Source organism: Camponotus floridanus, unplaced genomic scaffold (genome assembly GCF_003227725.1).
Source record: "Camponotus floridanus strain SB8 unplaced genomic scaffold, Cflo_v7.5 scaffold20, whole genome shotgun sequence".
Classification (NCBI taxonomy): Eukaryota; Metazoa; Arthropoda; class Insecta; order Hymenoptera; family Formicidae; genus Camponotus; species Camponotus floridanus.
In genome coordinates this window covers 338,767-364,988 of record NW_020229326.1, presented here as the reverse complement: position 1 = coordinate 364,988, position 26,222 = coordinate 338,767, and the positions used below count along the sequence as shown (strand labels likewise).

The window sequence follows — 26,222 nt, the reverse complement described above, 5'->3', positions numbered from 1 at the left end:
CTGGTTGTGGCTTTCGCGAGGCAAGGCACGCTGAGCGTTCCGCTCCGCTCGCAGCGCATTCCGCGTCGCCCCGAGTCCATCGCGTCGTCGACGCGCGTCGCTCGATACGCGCCCGAATCTCGCCCGCGTCGGGACCGTACGATAACGTCGCGATAACGAGCGTTCCTCCGCGTGGGAGTGTCCTCCGTTGTGTCGAACGCGAGCTGTCAAACGGAGCACGGCGTGCTTCCTCTTGGACGGCGCGCAACCGAAAAAAGGAGCCGCGGCGCGCTCTCGAGGCGCGGCGTGTCACGTGCACGCGTCCTCGCCTGCACGTGACGTTCCCGCCACCCCCGCATCCGTGGATTTGAGCTGATAAGCGCGAAATATGAAACATTACGGCGCGTAAAACGAGTGCCGTCGATGTCGTGGATGTGCGGCTTGATTCCCGCGGCTGTAAATATACTCGGGTAAGAACGTCACGTGGCGGTCGACACGATGCTCCTCCGCCGACTAGCGGTGTTGCTGCTCCTTGTTGCTGCGCGGCCAGCCGCCAGTTACTTCAATCTCTTCCTCACGCAGATGGAGGTCCGCAAGTTAATGGGTAAGATATTTCTAAGATTGTTGATATTTGTGAGATTTATAAGAGGCGAAAGCAGAAAGCTGTTTCATTCTTTCGTTGGCGATCGTCTCGTTGCATTGCATTGTTTTAACGAAGACTCTGAATGAATGGCAAGTTGACGGGTGAGATATTTCTAAGATTGTTGATATTTGTGAGATTTATAAGAGGCGAAAGCAGAAAGCTGTTTGTCTCATTCTTTCGTTGGCGATCGTCTCGTTGCATTGCATTGTTTTAACGAAGACTCTGAATGAATGGCAAGTTGACAGGCGAGATATTTCTAAGATTGTTAATATTTGTGAGATTTATAAAATATAAAAGGCGAAAACAGAAAGCTGTTTGTTTCATTCTTTCGTTGGCGATCGTCTCGTTGCATTGCATTGTTTTAACCAAGACTCTGAATGAATGGCAAGTTAATGGATGAGATATTTTTAAGATTGTTGATATTTGTGAGATTTGTAAGGTATAAGAAAGAGGCGAAAATAGAAAGCAGCTTGTTTAATTCTTTTGTTGGCGATCGTCTCGTTGTATTACATTGTTTTAACCAAGACTCTGAATGAATGGCAAGTTAATGGGTGAGATATTTTTAAGATTGCTGATATTTGTGAGATTTGTAAGGTATAAGGAAGAGGCGAAAATAGAAAGCTGCTTGTTTAATTCTTTCGTTGGCGATCGTCTCGTTTCATTGCATTGTTTTAACGAAGACTCTGAATGAATGCTACGATAAAGGAGTAAATAAAGTTTTTGATGCATTTTGCATGGCTCGCATTTGTCTAAATCAAATATAGATTGATTCTTATTGAATATATTAATTATAATGCATGTTTTGCTGTTGTCATTTTCAGATTACATTAATTATTTTCTGGTTTTATTCAGTTGTATATATTTCAACATTATTTGCAATATTTGTACAATCCACAATCTGTATAATCAAGAAAAGTTAGAGAGAATAGAACTATTTGAAAAATTCAATTGTTACTTTAAATGATAAACGTCAATATTCTTACTGCAGTTTCATTCAATATGTAGCTTATCTCGAGATATCTTAAGATAGTAATAATGAAAGAGTGAAAAGACAGTCATATCATTGTTTCGCATTGCAATAAAATACGTCGATATACTTTAAAGTGCATGCTATCAAAAAGAATTAATGTAGTGATAAAGTTTCCGAGAATATTATATTAATTTTAAAGTTACATTATATTCTAAAAATCACATTATATCTTATAATCTTACGTCACATATCAATTAATAATATCCTTGAATTTATATTTCAGATAGAGCTCATATTTATTTAATAGAATTTATAATAGAGATTAATAAAGTTTAATAGAATTTAAATTCGAAATTACAAAGATATATATACGAGAAATTTGAGAAAATTGCAATGAAATATATGACCTTTCTCAATTTAAAGTTCGATTAAAATAAATTTCATTTGAAATAATATCAGCAATTTAGTTTTGCCATCTATGTGATTTCCTGAAGCTTAGTTAAAAGGAAAATTCTTCTTTTTCAGTCGTTTGCAATTTGACATTTGAATATTTGCGATAGTTGTCATTCGTTATTTTTAAGCATCTTTGATTACTTTCTGTAAATTCAATATTTTATGTTAAAAATACGATTTGCAATTTTATAATAGAAAGCACGATATAACTGTTAAATAAATAATAAAGTGTGTAATTTTATGTTACGTACAGCATGACTTTATCTTAGAAATGAGACAGCGCATAGTAGAATGGAGATATAAATAAAAAATGTCCAATCTAGGGCGCAGAAAGATATTATTATTGAACGAGCTGCATTAACTATGTAACAACATGTGAATGCCGAGAATTATATCTTATATCTTATATCTTTAACGACATTAATTTCTTTCGAGGTTACGTGTTAATCAGATTCATTCAACGGAAGTAAAAAACCTCGCACTTTATACGTCTCTCATTTCTTCGCTGCGCGGTAATAACTCGAGGTGTATGAAACCGGTGTAATTTCAAGTATAAATCCGGTTAGGGACGAACCGAGAACAGGAAAATTGACCGTCACGCATATCTCATATCGGAATTCCCTTTTGAGGCGATCATTTTCCACTTTGTACTTATTTTCGAAGTACACATAGCACGTGCAATTATCAGATAAGGCTGTTACTGCGCTTAACGGCGCATTATCGATAGTGATTTAATCCGAATGGGAGCGATGTGCGACGAGCGAAATTATTGAGACGAGGCAAAATAAGGTCCATTTATTAAATCCCCGCGTGTTACGTGCAGAATCGAAAATCCGTTCCTACGTAGTAAGTTCGATAAGTATTCGATTGGCGCGGATCGTAATTGAGTATTGGACGTTGAATAATCGCTAATGTCAGTGGTTCGCGTATTGCGCCAAGCTTTAAACTGCCCGATAAATAATTGCTATCACTGCTCATGCAACGATTTCATTAGCTACGCATTTGTAATTAAAGCATCGTGAATCGTGACGCATAATCATTGGACATCAATAGTTGGAAAATGAAATATCGGAGGCATGTTTGCCTCGAACAAACTCTTCGGGAATTTTCCCGGGAATCGTTCCGAATTGTTATTTCAGGCAATTTTGAATGATTAATCATTCTCTCCGTAAAACTCAAAGCCGAAAAAAGTTGGACAATTAATCTTTTATTTCACGCGAAATTAACTTCATTGAGCAATTTTTATACGATTTCTATTCTTATAAATTGGATACGAAGTGTGTCAATTTGTCAAGTGACATTAGCAAAGTTATTTTTTAATCCATTATTTATATATTTTCTGGCGGGATAATTATCAAAAGATTTTCATTAGAAATAGTAAAAATATATAAGTTAGATACATTCGCTATCGATTGCACTTTGAAAAAAAGAAAATATTAGAACGTATGCAAATTCGATCTATAAATATGATTAATGCAAAAATGCATTTAAATAACCGAAACGATAAAATCTGCAGGAGAAATTATGCATTTAAGTACTGTGAATAGAGAATTTTATATAATTTTCTTAAAGATAAGTGCACATTTAAAAATTCTTTTCGAGTGTAATCTTGCCTGCTACTCATCGAACGCGATAAAAAAACCGCTCCTTCTTCCCTTAATCCGTTCCATTCTCACGCTTTGGATCCTCTTTATCGCCGTCGCATTTCATTCGTGTGTCACCTTAGTCAAAAATCGTTTCGAGTCGCTGCTCCGGAAACGAATGGAAGCCACTTGGCGCGGTGCGGGCGGACTTTCCAATATTTCCTCGATAACTTCCACGGAGGATAATTCGTTTCCGGACCACTGGACCGCGAAAACCATCCGCCTCGTTGCCCCTCTCGTCGTGGGGCACGAAGGGGTACGATGTATAGGGTGACTCCCGCGACACCTGAACCCGCTCGGGATTTCTCTCCTCATAAGAAAAGTGCGTTCGCGCGTGGGATTGCGCCGCACGCACGACTCTCGATTGGCGTGCTCGAGGCACGTTTCGCACGTGTCGAATTGCACGCGAGAACGTGAACCGCGATTTTTCATTGCGCTGAGAACGAAGCGCGACACACGTTACGGTTCGTGGGACACACTTCGATCGTTGCGACGAATAATAGGATTTGATTGAAGAAAATTGAATGAAATTAAAATTTGCACATGAAAGAGCGCGATTAATATATTTTGTTCTTATTACGAAACAAAGTTTTGATTATTGTTCATATATTTGATTGAAATATTGAAATGTTGATCGCTGCATGTTTCACGTTGATGGAAAAAAATTGCACAACAGTAATATTGCAAAAAAATAAAGATCGCTTAACAGTAATATTGTAAAATGTACGGCGAGTTACATCGTTTTCACTTCAATAATTTATTGCAGCACGAATGGGGCATCAGAGACGCGAAATTGAACGTTTAAATCACGCAAATGATGCGTTGTAATTAAAGATAAAGATTTATGATAGCGCACAAAATTGCAGAGTTGCATTTGCATTGGGCTATATCATTAATTGTAGCTCTGTGTATCTGCCATCATAATAATCATCGTTGGTAACAACATCGTTGACTTTATTGCAACATACAGGAAATCATGATGTAATAAAATTTGCAGAATTAAATGATAAAATTAATGATATCAAATTAATGACATCAGCGCTATTGTGGTTATAAATGTTATAAGCTATTTTCCTGAAACGAATGCTTTGATTTAATATTATGGAATTTAAAAAAAATTGTTCTGCAAACTTTTTAAATTATTTTAGCAATAAGAGAGAAATTTAAAAGATTATAGAGAAGAAAGATAAAAGGTGTCTTTTCTCATTAAAAATAAATTGACTATAAATCGACGTAAAACTTGAAACAGCTGACTTTGAAGGATACCATATCGACATCTCTGTATCCAAAGAATTCGTAAACTATCATACATGCGCCAACAGCAGTTTGTAACTGCGAATAGAATCGGCGAGTAAATACGGCGCGACGTACGAATTTAACATAAATAGTTATTAATAGACATTCCAACCGGGGTGGAGTCGCATTCTTCGAGGTTCACGCAGTCTCGCTGTGAGTCCAACCGCGCGATGCTTGAAACTTGCATACCCGTCTATTCGAAGCCAAGCTAGCCGCAAGGATTCGAGGTCGAGGAGGCAGACGTCGATATACATGCGGTTCCCACTGACAACGTGATAAGTCATTGTACCGTTTTCAATCATGGCTCCATGTCGATGACGACATGGGCCCCATCACGGAGTGTTGTGGGGCAGCCCGTCCTTCGTTCCCTTCTACGAAACACAGCAGTAAATTTCTACGTCTACATGACTGCGCGAAAGCCACCTCGACCGCTTCGCTCGCAGAGGAAACCACTCGCGGCTTGGCATTATAATATACGAGAGGCGTAATAAAATATTATAACGAGGTCCTTGTTAAATGTCGACGTGGGGGCGATCGTGGGGGGAGTCGCAGGACCGGCTCTAGTTTGTTTAGACAACGAATAATCGACGCAATCGCTCCTCTGCGTTTTGCACCCGTGCGAGGGGTCCCTTCTCTCTCTTTTTCTTTTCCTTCCTCGGTACCTCGCGCAAGTCTTTTTTCCTACCTTCTTCCTTTTATCGCTCTCTGCTTTGGTCCTGGTGGAAGGCCAGCCCTCTCAGATGGTCCCTTCGATACACACCGATTTTGAAACGGCCCTTGTATCTCGCAGCCAGGCTGCTGTCCGTTCTTTTCGAACCGTAGAGCGTAAAGAAGGTTTCCGATTTCCGTATTCTTCATATATGGGGTTTCCCGTTTCTTCCGCCTCGTCTTCCGCGATCCATCCACCCGCGGTCGAGAAATCGATCTCGATCGTGAGCGTTCTTCTGATCGGTTACCTACCTGTGGGCGAATGAACAATCCCGATGTTACTGAATGTACGGGCCGATCGGCCGTATATAAATTCTCCGTCGTAATGGCGATCGATAAATTGTGCGGCGAGAGTGGTAAGCAGGTGGCAAAGACACAGTCTTAAAATTTGGGACTTATCTGAAGGCCTTATGCAGGCCTGCGTTTGCGCGATGTGAGATCGTGTGGCTTTAATTTGGATAAGATAAGACGGAATTCCACCGGTGCCAGGTTACTTTTTCTTCCTCCGATTTCAGGCTGTCCAAGGCGCGCAAGGTAAATTATGTTTAATCGCCGATCGATTCTCGCGATCGTGTTGCTCGTCGTGTTTGTCGTCGTCAGACGCCTCGGAAGGATAACTTTCGTTTCCATTTACTTCCATTCCTCGATTTATTCTCGACTTGCTCGACCATCATTTTAACACGTTCATCGTTTTGTTGCGTCGTAATTTTGCCTTTTCCGGATTGATTTCTCGTTCGTTTGACAAGTCGCTTTAGCGATTATAAATTCAATTTGATACTTCCATTTCCGTCTCGTATAACGCTTGCAATAGTTCTAATAGAATAGAAACAAAATAGCACAGGCAATCATTTACTCTTTTAAAGATTCATCACTTTTGAAAGCAATTTGCTTTAAACGATTTTTTTATAACGTGCGCACGTTATCTTTTTTAAAATTTATTTTTTAATATTTTTTATAAATTGTATAAATGTTAAAGATATTGTCTAAGTTAAATTAATACATGCACAGAAAAAAAGAACATTCTTATTTTGAAAATATATTTAGTTTTAACATGGAAATCTTGAAATGAGATTATATCGCGTTAATTAAAGAAAAATATAATTGCTTGAATAGTTGTTTACTTGAATGAAGCCATTTTATACAGTTCAATCGAGAAAAATATATTCTTATGATTTAAGATTTAATTTTCTTGAATGGAAAAGAAACAATATTGGATAAAAAATAACATTTTTAAATCAAAGATTATAATTTTCTTAAAGTAGAATTAAATAATTATATATTCTTAAGGTGACAACTACAATATTAAAATAAGACTATAATATTGTTGAAATTTAAAATTATTAAATTCTTCTAAGAAGACTATAAATTGATGCGTATATACAAACAAAATGCGAAACAATGAACGTGTTAGTTTAAGTATATAGTTAAGTATAAGTTTTGATTTGACACTTCTTTTTTTCTGTGTGGACACTACGTTTTCAACTTATTAAACAATGACAATATAATATAAAATTGCTATTAATATAAAAAAAATCATTAAATCTGAAAAACAATTTTTTTCATTATTTAATTTAGTAAATTTCAGCATCTCCGTTTTCGAATCGTGTTCGAATTTAGATAGGGAGACATTGTGCAAAATTAATGGAACGACAAATACGTTAAACTATACCGATTTGAAAGAGCGTCACCCGTCAGAAGGTCGTGTCAAAACACGAAAACAGCGTACATTCGGACAAACCTATGCCCGAGGCGTTCCTACGTTCGTGTGAGTCCGGCTCGGGTCCGACCTTAGCTAGTTAAGGCCTGACAGGCCCATCTTGATGTTACCCGTGGAGTGGGACCGCTTCAAAGGCCTCGGCCGAGGCCCGTGAAAACGTTTATGCTCGTACAATGGCGTAGCGACTGGTGTGGCTGGGCTCGATGCGAGTCCCGCGATAACGATACACGTTTCATTAATCGAGATACGTATCGACAAATCTCCGCGACGAGAGAGGCCGATCGGTAGCGATAAATATTGTGACGCGTCGTCTGGACGCTGAGGAGCGCGTGGGAGGGAAAACACGGGATTGTAGATTTATAATGATCGATGCGCGCGCGAAAAAAGCGAGGATGGAAGGGGGTGACGCGCAACGATGCTGTACCGACGATGCATCTATCTGTGCGCGCGGATGACAGAGAATGATGGGGTTGGTGGATACAGGAAACGTCCGTGCGCGTGTACGATTTCAGGGATGGACCGGGCCGGACGGATGCTGCGCCCGTGTCCGCATCAATCTTCGGCTCCTCGTTAAGATCCGCGCCTTAAGTTTTCACTTGTGTGCGGACTGGTTCGCTCGTTTAGCTACGTCTAACATATGTGTTTCAGGGCCGCGTCTTCGAATGTGCTGGTGCTGGGACATTTATATGAGACGCTGTCGAGGTAGAAGAAGCGGAACCCCCGTGGATTTTCTCCCGAAAGAGAGGGAAAACGAGAGAGCAACCCTCGGCACTTCCTTGCGTTTTATTTATTTTGGAGAACGAAAGAAGGAAATCCTGCAACACAATCTGTACCATTTCTACCGAGTCTTGATACTTTTGACAACACGTGTTATCTTTCTCGAGCGAAAGACGATGGTTTGAGTTTTGACAAGTTGAATTCCAACAATTCCCAGATGATGTTGTATTAGATTTTCTTCGAAAAGGACCGAAGGAGAAAAGGAACGAAGGGCGGATTCTCTTGAAAGTACTTTTCGTTTTGTTCTCTCGGAAAGGTTTTTTATTAAATTAGTTTTTCGAAATACATTTCTTTCGGATAAATAATTTTACGGCAATTTATTATTATTTTTATTTATTATTATTTATTATCATTATTTATTATTATTTGTTATTTATTATTTTTATTTATTAGAACAATTTTAAAATATCGTTGCAAATTGTACTAAATATATATCATTGTATTAATATCTATTATTAATATTAATTTGTAAGTTATTTCTGTGAATCGCAATTCTTGTATACTGAAGTGCAATTCATAATTGTCAAATTGAATAGCATCATTCGAATCATCGTATAATGGAATTGATCTCTCGCAGAGACCTCGTTTGTCCCGGGAGATTTCAAAGATGTTGCGTGGAGCGAAACGAGTGCACCCCAGTTCTCTCCCAGAGCTCTTACAGAAAGAGCGAGATCTCTTTTCTGTCGAGAATTATTACATAGAGAGAAAGAGCAAAAAATCTCCCGGGAGAACGCATTTGCGAGGGATATTTCCTGCGAAGCGACGCCTTTGTTAGTATGAACATTTTCTATTTCTTGAAATGTAGGACGCGCTCTCTGCAATTCTTTGATCTTGCTTGGTTACGTTGCCCGGAATTGAAAGTGCTCTGGGAATAATTAAAATGCTGCACTTTTTAAATGTACGCCACAATATATTGAAGTAGTTGATGCAATTCGAGCATAGTTTGGCCAAGCATTGCGATGAAAAACTTTTTGGAAATAACTCATTCAATTCAATATGTCATTCGTACAATACATCTTGGTGAATGAAAAAAATTTACAAACAATTAAACAAGTCATTATTCACACTCACTCCAAGGATTCGAAAGTAAAAAGACTCAGAGAAGTCCATTCAAATTTTAATTTTATGGGATGTTATTTTACGCAAATTTTTAAATAATTAAGAGTTAAATAATTAAGGGAAAAACGCTCTCTCTCCCCGAGCTGTCTATACTTGGCCCATTGCTTCGCACCAACGGGAATATCCATCAATTTTTCGCCGTTATCCTCGCAGGAAATCTTTTAATCCTCGCTCGCGCGCGAACTCACTACAACCTCGACCCTGAGCGAATCCTGAGTGACAGGATCTTAACGAGCATCTGCTCCTCCAAGATGAGTCGCCGTCTCCTCCGTGGAAACTATCCAGTCCATTGGAAAGGTACCATCAATAGATAGACTTTCTTCAAGTTCAATATAAGAACGTGATTTCTACTCATTTCGATAGACATTCGAAACGTTGTGCATTCTCTCCGGCACTAAAACTACAATCCTACCAAGAGAAAATATTTTTCTAACGTCTATTCGACACGAAGAGAGACCATCGAGACCCTTATGGAGAGTGATTCGACAAAAATCACAGCGCAAACCTGCTTTCTTGGACCGTAAACAGTTCCTGACAAATGACTCCCTAAATCATTCTTTCTTGAAAAAAGTTATTTCCCCAAAATAATGTTGTCGTGTGAAAAATATAAAAAAAATATGGATTTATGCTTTTATGTTGCACTTGAGTAAGACTGATGTAGCGATAAAAAGCTAGTTTGAAATACATTGAACCATACAAACGTAATCATCGCGCATAACCGCGTCTGCTCTTATCCGGATATTGTATCTTGACATTCGCTTTAATACACCCGTCGCGCCTATAAAAGAATTATGATTTAATGCGGACTGTCGACTCTGAAAATATATTTCGGTATGTATTAACGTATCTTTTTTTCGTTTTTAATCAAACATCCCGTCCCGTCGAGCAATTCCCTCGATGACTCATCATCCGCTGCGCGTCTTAATAAAAATAGAACTCATCGAACGGTCCGTGCATTACCAAGGTTTTGCGTTTCGAGTGTCCTGTCGTGTTCCATGTCATCCTGACAGCAGATGGAATTCCGAGCGTGTCCCTTCAGTTATCGGGCCATCGGCGCCAGGAAGAGAAACATGTCGAGGGATCCCTTTAAAATTTCGATGCCTGCGGTCTGTAGATGCCATCTCGTTTGGGATCCTTCGGGCCACGTAGTAGGGTACGCCGTCCACTTTTTCTTACGTCCATCGTATGTTTTCTTTCTCCCTTTCTCTCTCTCCCCTTCACTTTCTTTCTTCCTCGTTTTTTCTTTTCGAGAGTCTTGTAAGAATCGTTCCTGGGCAAACTGCAGTGATAAATCGCGCGTGACAATCGCTCCTTGCTGCCACTGGAGAGTCCTTCGGGAAGATTGATTCCTTCGAAGGCGTCGCGAAGGGGGAAACATATGTATTCATAAGTCAGTTTTTTCATAAAAGACGGAAATATAATATTTGAGCAACACAAATAATTGACATTTACGAATAATATACATTACGAATAATTTACAAATAATTTACAATACATATTATTTCCACAAGAATAGTGGAATAGTGCAATGTGTGTTGGAGTTGATGGAATTTTTGAATTAGTATACGAACTGTAAATTATTTTTAAATTATTTATATTCAAATTGCCAATAAATACAAACAATAAGTTATCATTTATCTTTCTTTAATATCTCTCATAATGGTTTTATATGTGCCAGTTTCGAAACTGTTTCTGCATACATTGATAATTGATTTTTGACACATTTTATATGAATTTTTTAGAATAATCAATATTACAAAATATTTACTATTTCTCTCGAAATATCTCATATATAAATTTTATATGTACATATATGACAATTTTTAGATCTTGCATAAAAAGAAATATAGAAATCAATCACATCATTCAATGTTAATCGTATAATATCATATATAATAATCCCACATCAAAAGATTTCGGTTTGAAAGGTTGAATGCGGCTAATGAAATCGTATCAACGGAAAAAGGATCTCGAACAATCGGAAAGCGTTCTCTTTATGCAATCAGGAAATAAAGCGGAATAATCGCGCGACGTGACGCAGCCGACAGTTCGACAGATTAAATCCGTAGGAAGCCGTTCAAGATGGATTTAAAAGGATCACGCAGTCCGTTTCTTCGGACTCTCGACATCCTCGCGGTCTCTTTAACGAGCACCTTGGATTGCGCGTGAAACGTGTCAGAAAGGGACAGAAAGAGAAAGAGAGAGAGAGACGCTCGATCTTCGCGTCACGATAAATCCAGTCGTCACGTAATCCTCTTCATGTCCGAGTTCTGATTGCCAGCTAGTGCTGCCATATGTCGTCCCCGATGCTGCGACGACGTCTCAATCAACCCACCCATCTGTCAACCCCTGTTTAGTCTCCTCGACGGCCGGTGTCCGATATAACGATGTACTGTGCAATCGCATCTCGTGCGAATGCGCGAGGGACCGGGAACGCCTCGGGAACAATATTATTTTAGCTCCCGATGCCGGGGAATCACGTCCTGGCGTTTGCTTTGGTTCCCGTTTCGCTACTATTCTCTCCTCCCCCTCGACAAATAAACCTAAACCACAGTATGATGCATCGCTCGCAGGATCCATCCGGGGTCTATTCCGCGTCGCAGACGCGCTTTGTTCTCGCGGATACTCGCCACTTCTGAATATGACCGAAGCAAGAATGTGTGTGGACTTATGATCATAATGGATGACTCGCGGTTTAATGATGAATAACGTTCGCGAGACGTGCAAATATTGCCGCTGAACGTAACAAATATAGCTCAGCAAGAATCATATTGTTGTCGTAATACACGTGAGATTCTTCTTGTGGGAAAAAATCATTTATTATCGAACAAATAACGATGACGCGAATTTTTGTACCGCCAGGATATTCAATTTTCTTCCTGGAGTTTCATCAAAAATAGCTTCTGGAAACAAAAAAATAAGTTTTTGCCGACGAAATATTGCGCGGAACTTTGCTTCTTTCTCTCAATCTTATAAATTCGTCAATATTTTACGATCGACAAACGGGATTTCGATATAAAGAGATACAGCTGTCGATTTTTTCTTAATCTTTCCGCAGTCGAAACTCGTAAAATAGCTTCGTAAAGTCTGACGAATGTGGATCATGGATCCCAAAAACGGCAGCCTATCCCGATCCTTTCTCTCTTTCTTCGGTTTCCACCCTTTTTATTTCCCGGACACCCCGTCTTTGCTTCTCTCGCTTATTCCGAAGTGAATTATAACTGATGTCGCGAGAAGTTACGCCTTCCTGGATTTAACCTATGGCCCGAGGAAGGGAATCGAGGGAGTCATGTAAAGCGAAGGAAGATGAAGGGAGGAAAAGAGGCTGAGGGATAGAGAGGAAGGACTCGGCGTTGACCGAGGAGGTAGAGAAGACAGCAGGAGAGAGTGTACAAACGACGCTCAGAACTTGTCCAGGACTTATGGGTTATTCAGGAGACTCCTGTCGGCATAGCGGGAGGGAAGAAAGGCCGTTCGATATATGCTAAGCAGCCAACCTCCTGCATTATATATATGCACACGTGGGTGCGAGAGTCCCCGATATGTGCATGCGTATCAAAGATACGTAGACTGTCTCAGAAGTCACGTATTTTCTCTGTAGAATAGATAGTGGAAATGAATTAATATCGATATATTGGATCACCAGGCATTTCAATTAATAGGCTATATATTTAATTAAATCCATAATTTTCTAAGAATACGATTAAATCATAAAATGAGGCTCAATTCTAAAAAAAATGTATCTAATTCGATCTCCCCAAGATTTTTGATGCCGAGATTATTTGCAATGAGAAAAATTCATGATGGGGCGTGGTTTCTGAGGTCACCCTCTATATAGACACCCACGTCGTTTGGCTGCGATGGCGAAAGTGAAAAATATCCGCGCCGGCAACACGTACATAAACGCGGCACCTCGTGTACGTACGTGCTGTCACATGTACACGTGTGTACATGCGTACACACGCATATGCACACGCGCGAGCGCGTTATTAGATCTCTCTCGGGGCAGTGGAGGCAGGATATCGGCGAGTATATGCCAGCTGGCGGTGAGATCTGGTCGTTAACCTCGCTCGCGCGGATCATTTTTGGAGCGCCGGAATTTCCTCAGAAACCGCGCGCGAATCTCCGCGGGGCGGAATTTGTCGTAAATCACCGCTCGCCGGTCGTTCGTTGCACGCTGCGAACGCCCGTCTGCGAAACGCGGAGCGGCTCCGTATTCGGGTTCGAAATATCGAGATTTACTCTTCCTGTCACTCGCTCGTGATAGATGCAATTGCGAGCTAGAGAGGCAGAATCCACGTCGTAAAATCGGACATCTCGAAGTAACGTTCCTGTCATCTAGAAAATAAAAAAAACGGAGTAATATGCACACGGATGATGTCTTTCTAGAATTTTAAAATCGTATAATATTCTATATATAATATTCTTTATCTATAATATTATATAATATTCTTTATTATCTATAATATAATATTCTTTATTATTTATTTATTTATTTTTTATACATTTTTAAAATTCTTTTTTTTTAAATCTCGCCTTCCTTCGCGAAATGCTCCGTTTTATTCGTCTCGCAGATTAATTTCTGCGTGATCTCATTCGCAGATGCATTCGAGGGATTGCATTCTCCTGTTAACCTGTCGTTCGTTGGCGCTATTGATGCATAAGACGCGACGACGTGGAACGGGAATTGAACGAAAATCGTGCACGCCGTATTGTGAGTAGGCGTCGCGTAAATCCAATATTTCCTGTCTCCTCGACCTGTGCGTCTCTCCACCCTTTTGCGTTTCTCTTTCTCTTTCTATTTTCTCGTGTCCTTCGTCGCAACCCCGGTTTCAGGTCTCCGGCTTTCAAGAAACCTCGCCTCGCCTCACCACGGGAGGATCTCGTTATACGCGTACCGGATTTCATATTCGGAAGGTGTTGGGTTTCTGACCCAAAGAGCCCCCTGACCCCCGCCGGTGGTGGTGGGTCCCCGTTGAAGGCTCTGGGCGGCCTTTTACTCGAGCAGTTTCGGGCCCCGGTCTTTTACTCGACCAGCCTCCGAAGCTGCACCCGTCAGCCCCGTTCAATACCGTATTTTGACAGCAGGGGACACCGCAGAATTTCGCGGACGGTTTCGCGCCTTCGCACGATGCATACATCCGCTCGTTTCATTCACTCGGTGTTCGTTTTCATATATTTGTCTTATAACGATTGTTCTCCAGACTTGCTTTGGAGATGCCAATTAAGAAGTCACGAGTAAGATTTATCTAGATATTCTTCACTAGATCTTTAGCGATATTCGCATTTGATAATTGATGTTCAAAATAGTGCGGAGATTATATAAAGAAGAGAATTTTAAAATTTGAAAGAAGATCTTGTTATAAAATTCATTCAAAAAATTGCGTAAATATGACATAATTATTATAAATTTTCTTTTCTTGTTCTTTAATTATTTGGAAATCTGTGTCAATTTTCACTAGAATTCTACAAATAACTTTATAAATTTTAATATTTGCCTTTTTTTAATTATTTAAAGTGGTAGATTGTAATTTCTAAACTACAATTTTATTATAAATAAAAAAATTTATTGTATTAAGATGCTGTTATCACCTGAAAAATCTTGTCGGTTTTTTTTAGATTCGTTCACAGAGATTACATAGAAGCCTTCATTCTCTTATAATACTTCACTGTCTTGAACATGTCTTATTCTCACCCCCTGGTGTCTACTCTATTATTCGACGACCTCGTCAACGTGGCTCAATGCCGTATTTTGACAGCGCAGAATACCGTGGTGTGTGAAATTTCTCCGGCTGCATTCGTATTTTGCCATTTTCCTTTATAAGCCTATTCGGCCCTTTTAACAAAAGTAAAAACGTTCTTTAGAATTATTACGTCTCTAAACAATAATTGAACAAGCTGGAGATTTTATTGGAATGAGAAATGGTTCGAACAGCGTCAAATATTCAGAATATCGTATTCTTGTAAAGAGAAAGTGTGAGTTTATTTTTTAATTATTTAAAGTGATAAATTATAATTTCTATAATTATTTAAACTGATAAATTATAATCTATAATATTTAATTTTATTAAATAAAAGAAATTCATTATTCAGAGCATCTTCTTTTTATGTATTTGCGTTTATCTCTTTCGTTTTAGTTCTCTACCTATTTCTAGTTTAATTCTTAATTAATGTTGCGATAGAAAAAATGTTTCAAACACTTTGGAATAGTAACCAAAAAATTTTGTGACCTAATAAAAATTTTTGAAATTAAATCTTTTTGAAAAATTTTAATTACAATGTACGACTTCTTTTCTTTTAACGTGATTTTATTAAAATTCTGAGATGAAATCACGTTAAAAGAAAATTTGAAATTTTAATCAAGTCAGTGATAGTTTTTTTTTTAATTGAATATTTTTTTCTTGCCAAGTATAAGAAAGAAAAAGAAAATAAATATTTACTATTACATTTGCAGCCAAATTTGCCGGTGGTGTAAAAGTTCTTACTTCTTATACGAGTATCTACAATTTTCTCTCGTAAAGGTGGCAATAATTCGCTATTAGGCTCAGTGGTAATCGGTAGTTTGTAGGAGCGGTAGGAGCAAATTCTGGGAAAGATGGTGCCCTGGCAGAATCCCTCGTGACAATTGTGTCTGGAAGCAGTTGCAAGGGTCGACGCCTTTACTGAAAGGGCTTTTTTTCCCCTCTCTTTCGCTTTTGAGTCTTCTCCTTCTCCTTTGTCACCGGCTTACACACTTCTCTGTCGCTTTCTGGTTCGCGCGCGGTAGGCACAGCGGACATCAAAGAACCTTTGGTACTCGTCGACCTGCTTCCACGCTTCCACCCGCTCGCAAAGTTCCCGCATAATCGCGCGGGAAGAGTGCCAAAGAGGCTGATGCCACCCTTCTCGGTTGGATAAGAGGCGAAAAGCAAACCGTGATAACGAGGTCATAGTCGAAGCGTCATCGACGATGCAGGGGGACGAGGTAAAGTTATCTTTGATGCCGAAAGGATTACACTTTACCTTCCTCCGACGCGTGGGAATGGAGTGGACTCTGTGCTGGATTAACGATCGCGAAAGCCTCCCTTGAGACGGAGAATATATATGCAGAATTGGATTATCCTAGGTAGGAACATACCGAGACGCAATTAATTACCGTCTAGTCAGATCTTTATCCTTCTGGGATTGAGTCGTATATTATTCGTAAAGCAGTGAATTTCCAAAGGGAAATATAACAATGTTGTTTGCCGTTTTACGATCGTGCTCGCCATATCCGTCGTATTCAATGGCAACGAGCGCATCTGTTGGCCTTTATTGGCTTCTTTCGTGCCACTTTTGAGATTTTTGAAATCGATTTTTGTAGCAGGTAGTCCGAGCAGACATTCATAGGCTTTTCAGAAACCAGGATAATTATTTTCGAGGGAAAATATTCGCGCAGTGGGTTCATCCCTCGTGCTTTTTACGACGATTGCCACGATGGGGATCCTCCTAGCATGGGACAGGAGCGAGAGAAACCTCTGGGCCATAGAAACGACCGAGGTACCGAGGTCGTGAGTATACGATATCTGATGCAGAAAACCGGTAAAGACCGGAGGGCCGCGGGGGAGAGAGACGCCGAAGCGGGCGAACTGAAAGCAAAGACACGACCGCGGGGGCAGGGTGGCGCATTGTCTTCGGGTGACTTAAAAATCCGACTCGTGCCTCGTTAAGCACACGCTATCAGATACAGCCGCAAAGGATAGACTCCCCTCTCTCCGAGGGAGTAACACAACGCACGGTCCGTGTCCCGGTCTCTTCTTTACGGTGGGATTCTTCTCCGATACTCCACCTTTTCGCCCACGTAATCTTGTAGCTCTCAACCTTCGCTTCGGTCGGGTCGTCCGGTAGCATAATGTGTGCTAAGTGTGAGTCCGATGGGACGGGCGAGAATTTAGCGAAGCGAATGCGCATCACGCGGTAATTTGTTGCTCTCTCTCTCTCTCTCTCTCTCTCTCTCTCTCTCTCTCTCTCTCTGCTCGTGTCAAGTATTCCTTTTATATCTACACAGTTTATATCTACACAGGTGTTAATTATTCGTGTGTTTAAAGATAATGAAGCAGACAGATTTTTTTCGTCCTTTGAGGAATTTAATACATCAATTAAAAAATAAAAATATTGTAAATGTAAATATGTCAACTTAATAATTATTAACTTAATAATTATTAACTTTTTAAAATAATTTAAAATAATTAAAAAATATACTTTATATTTTGCGAAAGAGAAATTAAACTTCCTAACAACCTTGATATTCGTTATACTGGGAGAAGAAAGTAAATTTGCTGTAAATTACTGGAGCAAGAATACAATTCAATTCCAGATTCGTTTTCGTCTATTTTTCTTAGGATAACCAAAGAGAAATATGAGAAGAGAAAAGAGAAGCCGCGTTTCATGTTCCGTCTTATGAAATTTATATTTGCTTTTGAAAAATTAGTCTTAACTAAGTAAACGTAATAGATTTTTTATGTAAATTTAAAATTATTCTATTTTGTCTTCTTATTTTTTCTAGTTTATAAAAGATTTCGATTTTCTCTACGATTTAAATACTTCAAGTTTTTATATTTGCTACTGATAGCAATGATAATTTCACTTCATGTGTTAATTTTATCTTTTTAATTGTCAAGAGTTTTCGTGACATTTGATATATATGAATGGAGCTTTTAATGCAAGAGTCACACGGCACACATCACTCTCGTAGATTTGTGGAGCAAATGCACGCTATGTTAATCGTAATATGAGTGAAACCGAATGAGTCACGTCGTGAATTAAATAGCTTTCATATACTAAGGCACTGCGTTTGAGAGGAAAAATTTGCGAATAAATAAATCTTTTTTCTAAACGCAATGATTAATGTTATTAATCTATATTAATAAATAATTTGAGAAATTTACGTATTTAATTACATATATTATACTAATTAGAAGAAACTGACAAAAAAAAATATATATATATGGAAATTTATATAAAAATATAAAAAAATAAAATAAATTGTTATATAATTCAGGTCAAACAATGTATAAAATACTAAACTTATTTTATTTGTTCTAGGAGTGTCAAATGCAGAGTTATTTTATGTCAAGGAGGGCGTTATAAATGAGTATGCCGTGAAATTCATTGTTCCTGTACCAGCACAACTTCATAAACTCCACTTTACGTGGGAAAATCTCGCCGGAAAACCGGTAAGTTCTTGCAGAAAAATATTGTTTTTCTATTCTCATACATAAATTTATATGCAGACTGTATCATAAAAACATTTTAATAAAGTATTGTAAAAAACATCTTAATAAAGATATAGTAAAGGTTTAAGTCTATGAGAAGATGAAATACGCAATTATATTAAGCGATATACATATATATTGGAAGCCTGACAAATTAATTTACATTTGATCAAAGTGATTCTTGTAAATAAAAAAATTTTAAAGTATTTTAAAGTTAATCGTAAAATATTGTTAGAATCAAAAATGTCTAATTTTTATTAAGATGTATAAAGCGAAAAGATTATAAGCATATAAATTGAGCATAGATATAACGATGTGTCGAGAACAAGAATTATAAGAACAAAATAAGATATTTACAGACACAATATTCTCGATGGGTGCATCTATACTTCTTATTCGCGTCCCTAATTTTCCTGCTACTTCTCTCTTCGTGTCTTTTCGCATTTTCTCGCCGAGATTAAAGTCGCGATTAAAAAACGCAAAAATTGCTCGCTGATGTAACGATTTGCTAAGATATTTCGGAGATGATTCTCTGACAGAAATCTCAGCGAACATTTTTCAGGATTTAGCGATTACATCGTTCGAGAGGTTTCAGTTGATCTTTATATTCATGTTTCTTTCGTATCTCTGTGGTATGCTATACTTATCAGGATTATCGAAGCATATCGTTCTTTTCCGTTTCTCAGGTTCTCGACAACGCGAAAGCGTACACTCGTCGATAAATAACGAGTGAAGTATATTTTAGCGAGAAGAAGTCAGTGGAAATATTTGAGATATACCCCTGCGTCGGTTTTAGATAAAGTTTAATTGATATAAATTCCTTTTCCTCTTTTATTAATTAAAGATATTTTCTATCCACATTTCTTTTTTCATCTCCTTGCACCTTTTTATCGTCTCCCTCATCTTAATCGAGTACGTTCAGAATAATTAACCAAGAGCTGACCAATCGAATTCTATCACTTTTTGCCTCGAATAAATAACCGGTAAGCGTCCTACCGTGCGAATTAATTTTATGTTATTCTTAATGTAACGACGCGACTGACGCGACCGCGCGATAGTTATGATGGTGAGAATCACGAGGCTGCATATTCATGCGGGATATAAAATCGAAACCCGACTCTCTCTCTCTCTCTCTGTTCTTTTCTTGCTCTCGTTCATGAGTCATCGGCGAAGCCTCGCAAACCGCTTCTGCTCGCCGTCGACATCCGTGATACATTGACAAAGTGGCGGCGAAAAGTGGGCAGAATGCGACGGGGTGTCCGATTGACTCGTCGACGATGCGCGGAAAAAAAGGACGGATCTCCAGGAGGAGCGGGACAAAGTGGTCCATCCACTTCTTTCCCAGTTGTCTCGGCGCATAGCGAGAAGAGGGATAGACCGGGGGAGAGAGAAGAGAAGGAGATGAGGAAGAGATTGACGAGCGACGCAAAGACATCCGTCACCTCCGCGCGGCAAAACCGAGTTGGCTTGAATGGCACTTAAACCCAGCGGCCTGTCCGTCAAATCGCGCGGGGATTGCGTCTCGATAAAGCGGTTCCGGATGCGAACGATTGTACACGTCGAATTATCGGGGAATCCTCGTGACGGCTTTACGACGCATTCAATTTCGATCGGATATTTGTAAAGAGCGAGTAGCAATTTTCCTTCCCTCGCGCTCATCACGCGACGCCGTTCAAGATGAAGCATATGGCGGATTCGAAAATTAATGAGAGGATGCGGGGACTGCATTGTAATCGCAATGAGAATATGGGAGGAATTTCTGCGCATAAAGACGCGTACGAAAATTGACATCCTCTTTGTCACAGATATATAAAATAAAGCGTATCCCTTGCAAGGACATTTTTTCAAGGATGCCACATTCATCACGATATGTCTATCGTGCCATCTGTCAGAAGTAATTACGCCGTTCTAAAGAAAGTGCAGATGTGATCGACATTTTACATTTTAATTATAATAATTACTACACTTTTTTTGCCATTAATCGAAATAATATCTTACTCTCGCATATCTTGTATGATGAAGTATCGCTGATTGTAAGTCATTCGGAAGAGAAATCTCATCTCCCGTGTATCTAGATTCTTAAGTAGAATCCGCTAGTCCATTTGGAGGAAACTGCCTGCTGGTTGGCCGCGTAGCCGCGATCCTCGCGACCGTAAAAGACCGCAGGAAAACGGTACGGTGGATATATAGTAATAGCGACAAGAGCGGGTTGACGAGATACTCTCTTCGCGGCCAACCGAGAGAACCGATCATCACTGCGAGCTAGTAATCAGCGCTGCGAGTTCGCGTTCGTCTAGCTCTGTACTTCTGCTTCGTACCACTGGCCTCTCCTTCTCTTCTCCCCTCACCGTTTTCTCTCCAGAGTCTTGTTTTCGCACAGTCGGCCCTTCGGACTCACTCTTTGCTCTCGCTGAGCGCAAATTGTCTTCAGAGAATGGTATATATTTGAGATTACATAGGAAGGTTCAACATTCTCTTGGGATTGTGACCGAGCGACGAACCTTTTCTCTTCGACATTTGTTTCATTTCGACTTTCTTACGAGTGATTTTGATCCGTACTCATCGAACGTGTATATTTATGTGCACTTCTCCTTCTAATCTTTTACATATTCTTCTCTGAATCTTCCATGAATCAGCCATTAGACATTGGAATACTTGATGCTTTCAGCTGCCATACACGATGTCCGTGGATATCAGCAATCCTACGGCGCTAAGTAGTTCCCTGAACATCTCTCAAGCCGGCGATATACCTCTCGCTGGCCTGCAGACGTGGGCCTTATCGTTGCACTGTGGGCCCTACGACGCGGAGATCGACTTGACTCTCCGAATAAACGTCTCGCTATCGCGGAGGAACACCACCTATCTAGAATTCAGGCGGAAAAAGATCTGTCTAAAGGACAAGAGCTACATCGAACCCGAGGAGGTCCTAGTCGCAGTCTCCGGCTCTACTACCGGTGGCCAGATCTTTTACGCGGCGATTGGTTGCGCGTGTGCAGTCATGACGGTTATTTTTATTCTGGCCATGATGTATTACGTGCGCAACAAGAAGACTACAAGGCATCGAGATCCCCTTCAGTAAGTATACGAGCTGTTCGTGGATCGATCGGCTAAATTTTTTTTTAAATTTACATTAAGAATATATTTATATCGCGTATTATACATGAATTTCAGGGAATCCAGAGGTCTCAGCTCAGCATGCAGCATGGAAAGAAGTGCCGGAGTGGGACCTGCACAAACCTTTTTATCGCCGGAAACACCGCCACCTGCGTCCGCTGCCTCAGGATCGTCCTATAGAAGACTCGATGATCGTCCTAGCAGAGAACTGCACGAAAGAATCCAGGAAATTACTGTACAAAGGTTATTATATTTTAAATAACCTTTAAATATTTAATATTTAATATTTTAAATATTAATATAAAAATAATTGAATTAGAAAATTAAAAATAAATATTTTAAATGTTAAATATTTATCTGATATATATTGCAAGTTGAATATTTTTAAAATTTATTATTTATTTGTCATGATAAAAATATAACAAAAATAAAAATTTTGATTCTTTTACAAGTAATATATGCCACGTGAATTATAGCAAGACATAAAATAGATTAAAATAATTTATTTTTTTTATTATAGATGCAGGGTACGTCTTCTTAGCATTGAAATGGAGGGAACATTTGGACGCGTGTATAGAGGTAGTTATCACGAAGAGGGTGGCTTATGTGAAAACGTACTTGTGAAAACTGCTGCTGAGCACGCATCTCAATCACAAGTAGGTTAATTTTATTTTCTCTATGAATTTTATTCACTAGGATAAATAATATAAATTAATAGAATAAATATAGGATAAATAATTATTATAAAAGTTAAATAATCGGATATATTGACGAATATTTTCTGCATTTGTCTCTTTAAATTAGCAAAGCAGAGTACATTTTATACATCTCGTTTAGTACTTTAGAGAGATAAGATTTTTTTTTCGAAATAATCGAGATGTTCAAATACGATATTTCTGTTGTTCAAAGGTGGCTCTTCTCTTACGAGAAGGCCTAGTCCTTTACGGACTCAATCATCCAGCACTGCTTCCGGTTCTCGGTGTCTCCATCGAAGACAGAAGCGCGCCTTTTCTGCTTTACCCGCACACGGGTTATAGAAACATGAAGAGATTCTTGCTAAGGTGCAAGTTAAGTAGCGAAGGGCCTCCAAGAGCTCTCACCACGCAGGAAGTCGTCGAAATGGCACTTCAAGCCGCCAAAGGTGTACAATATCTTCACAGGAAGAGGATCGTTCATAGAGACTTGGCTGCTAGGAATTGTGTGTACGTAAGACAGTAAATCATTATACATTGGTTTTCAACGAATACCATAAAAATTTTCACTAAGAGATGGACATATTTTATATCTAGTAATTTAATTTTATAATGCTTTATCAAATTTTTAAGCGCTTTTACTTTTAAACTTTTAAACAAATTTTATTATCTTATCTTATTTAGATATATTATTCTCAACGTTTAGCCAACTTCATATTTTATTATAAATCTGTACGAAGTAAAGGCTCACGTTATATCTCGTTGAAATTAATTGCGCGCATAGACTTAATAAATGTGTTATCGCAAGATTTTAATTAATACCTAGTTGATTATTCCACTTCGAGAAAATAACGGTAATAAAATTATCGTGTGATTTATGCTTCTCCGTCACACACATACGCAAAATCATTGCCTTCATGAATTTTTTTCCCTTTCAGTGTTGACGATGACTTGAGAGTGCAGATTACGGATAACGCCTTGGCTAGAGATTTATTTCCGCAAGATTATCACTGCCTCGGCGATAACGAGAATCGTCCTATCAAGTGGCTGGCGATAGAAAGTTTACTCAGCAAGACCTTCACCACAGCTTCTGATGTGGTAAGTCATATATATATGCAAATGCAAAAACTTGCTGTTAAACAAAGAGAAAGAATATCAAATATTTCTTACTTTTTCTAGATATTTTTTTCCAACAATTTAACGCATTTTAATTTTATTAGTAAATTTCTCTTCTTTAATGAATAATTTCAAAAATTTTAATTAAAATGCAATATAATTATTTATTTTTAAATAATATATTTTCATTTCTTTTATCGTGTAATTTTATTCGATTTCAGTGGGCTTTTGGGGTTTTATTATGGGAGCTAACGACGTTGGCGCAGCAGCCTTACGTAGAAGTGGATCCTTTTGAAATGGCATCCTATCTCAGAGACGGTTACAGATTAGCGCAGCCGATAAACTGCCCGGACGAATTATTTGCGGTGATGGCATATTGCTGGGCCATGTCAGCGGAAGAGAGACCGACATTTAGTCAATTGATTATCTGCTTACAAGATTTTCACACTCAGTTAACGCGATACGTTTAATTGAGCGTGGTTGTAAAATAGGACTGGATTTTAAGATGTCTCAATTTAATTTCTGAACATATCGAAATTTTTGTCGAAGGAATAATATCGAAAAACTAAGATAGGAAAGCTCTTTTGTATATACTATTCTAGTATTTAAGTACTCGCGCAGGTACAGCATTTTTATAGCAATTGTATATAGGATAATCGAGTTTAATGTAATATATTGCATTTTTCTTAAAAAATGATTCAATTAAGTATAGATTTTCAAAGAATAACCGCCAGTTAAAACGAATTTAAAACATAGAATTTTATTTATTACGCTATAATTTGCATAAAGCATTGACAAAATTTTAATGAGTCTTGATAATATCAAATATAAGATACAGAAAAAATCATATAAAAGAAAATCAACTGATATAAATCTAAAATTTTTTATTATAGATATATCGGAGAATCTTTGCAAAAATTTAATCTTTTATAGACCTTTTTAAAACTCTGGCCTATGTTTCAGCGCTTTATAAAAATACTTTTTGTATGTTCAAGAAATTGGTTTTTACAAGACTTATAAAACGGATATATTGTAATTTTCTAATTAGTCTCAGGAATATATTTTTAGTAGTGATGTGTACTTTTACAAGACACTCTGTGTAACGACTGAGCACAACCTGTAGAAATCGCGTGAATTATTCATACTGTAAAAAATTAAGACTGAATTCTCACCTCTCGCGCGTTGCGTCACGTATCTGGCGCTCGTTCGATGTGATATCGTCCTTGATTACCAAAACTAACGGCGAACATACGTCATCGTGCACTGCCACCATCCCGTTTTCGGAAACTTGTATTGCATGTAGTGAAACGGAGCGGGCTTCTCGGCGAATTCGAGCCATGTGATACGCGCTTTGTTTACCCACGTGAGTATGTTTCGAGTGTGCCAATATGTTTATTTTTTTTGTATTTTTGTACATAGTGTGTATTTACTTAATGTGTCTGCATATATGCGTGTGCGTCATGCCTAAATAAAAAGATCCTGTGTACATAATTAATTGTGTAGCGTAAGAAACATATAAATGTACAAATCGTCCAAGCGTTACGAGCACAATAAATTTCTATCTATACCATAGACAGCATTTGTTGCTTTTGTTCTCTGCGTCCACCCTCGACATTGACTTTACTAAAACAGCCATAAACGTTCTTTCTAAGACGAAGGGGTTTCAAGCCGTTCGCCGGTTTATTTCTGGCGATCCCTTCTTAGTGACGAAAGGAAGGAGTTTCTGTTTTCTCGGAAATCGTTCGTCAAAGCCACATGTCACATCGTAAACGAGTCTTGTAATTCGTACGACAGTTGTGCGTCGAGTCGAGTGTCGCGAGAGAAAATTAACGGTGTCTCCGCGACATCCTGTTTAAAATGACAAATATTGTAGAATATATTTTCTCCCTCTTTCTCTCTTTTTTTTACTTGTCTTTTATTTTTGGATATATTTCTTTAGGTATCAAAAAATAGAGAGAAAGTTTGCATTAAAAAAAGATTCTTAATTAACACTTAAATTAGATGGAATAAATTCCATAATAAATAAGCAAATATTTCTGATGGAATTAAATAAAAATTTATATATCAATGTTTTTAAATTTGAAATTATATTGTGTAAAATCCATAAAAATCAGAAACATCTTTCAAAATATCGCATAAATTGTAAATTTGACACTTCACAATAACATTAACCGTTGTTTAAATTCCTATCATTTCTACTCGAGAGAGATTCACATTTCCACTCGCTATAAAATCCACAATATTTTATGAGATATTTCTGTATAATATTTTCGCGCTCATAAATAATACATATGTATTTTATAAAACAGAAGTACACGTTAGACTTTTGAACGTACTACCAGCCGTTATCGAGGCGCACCGATGCGCTTTTAGATGGGCTATATTAAGCCTCTCTCTCTTCCCGGTTTTCTTAGCCATAAACCGTTTTATCCGGAATTTACGTTGTTTATTCGCGCTGCTACACGAGCCGTTCGGCATTCAGGAATAATGACGCCTCACGGAGCACGTACCGTGGGGGCAAAAACGGCCTTGCTGTCGTTGCCGGCAGAACATTAATTTGCAACATATTTACACTGTCGTCTCCGGATGATTCCCCAATAATGCGAGTCCGATTAGGCACGCTACATTAGGCACTCTCTGCGTTCTCTACGCTCCATCGGCGGTGAATGCGCGAGAGGGTGCCTGGGAAACCGGAAGCTGGTGGAATACACGCGTGCGAAAAAAGAAGGAGACATATATAAATATATATGTCCGGTCATATA

At 38.6% G+C, this 26,222-nt stretch overlaps 1 protein-coding gene across 1 annotated transcript; it reads left to right on the top strand.

Annotated features, from left to right (window-relative positions):
* The first annotated feature begins 8 nt into the window (after nucleotides 1-8).
* On the top strand, nucleotides 9-25,032 carry LOC105250579 (tyrosine-protein kinase Dnt). Its single transcript, XM_011256744.3, has 8 exons — nucleotides 9-583; nucleotides 18,369-18,499; nucleotides 21,207-21,613; nucleotides 21,710-21,895; nucleotides 22,173-22,308; nucleotides 22,562-22,854; nucleotides 23,283-23,442; nucleotides 23,682-25,032. Exons 1-8 carry the CDS (start codon nucleotides 478-480, stop codon nucleotides 23,928-23,930), a joined length of 1,668 nt encoding a protein of 555 aa, XP_011255046.1. The 5' UTR covers nucleotides 9-477; the 3' UTR covers nucleotides 23,931-25,032.
* Nucleotides 25,033-26,222: the final 1,190 nt, after the last annotated feature.

Excerpts from the sequence above, each read along its gene's own strand:
- LOC105250579 (XM_011256744.3), top strand. The coding sequence starts at position 478 with ATGCTCCTCCGCCGACTAGCGGTGTTGCTGCTCCTTGTTGCTGCGCGG. Across the intron at positions 584-18,368 it reads GGAGGTCCGCAAGTTAATGG|GAGTGTCAAATGCAGAGTTA; the intron begins GTAAGATATTTC and ends TATTTGTTCTAG. Across the intron at positions 21,614-21,709 it reads AGGCATCGAGATCCCCTTCA|GGAATCCAGAGGTCTCAGCT; the intron begins GTAAGTATACGA and ends CATGAATTTCAG.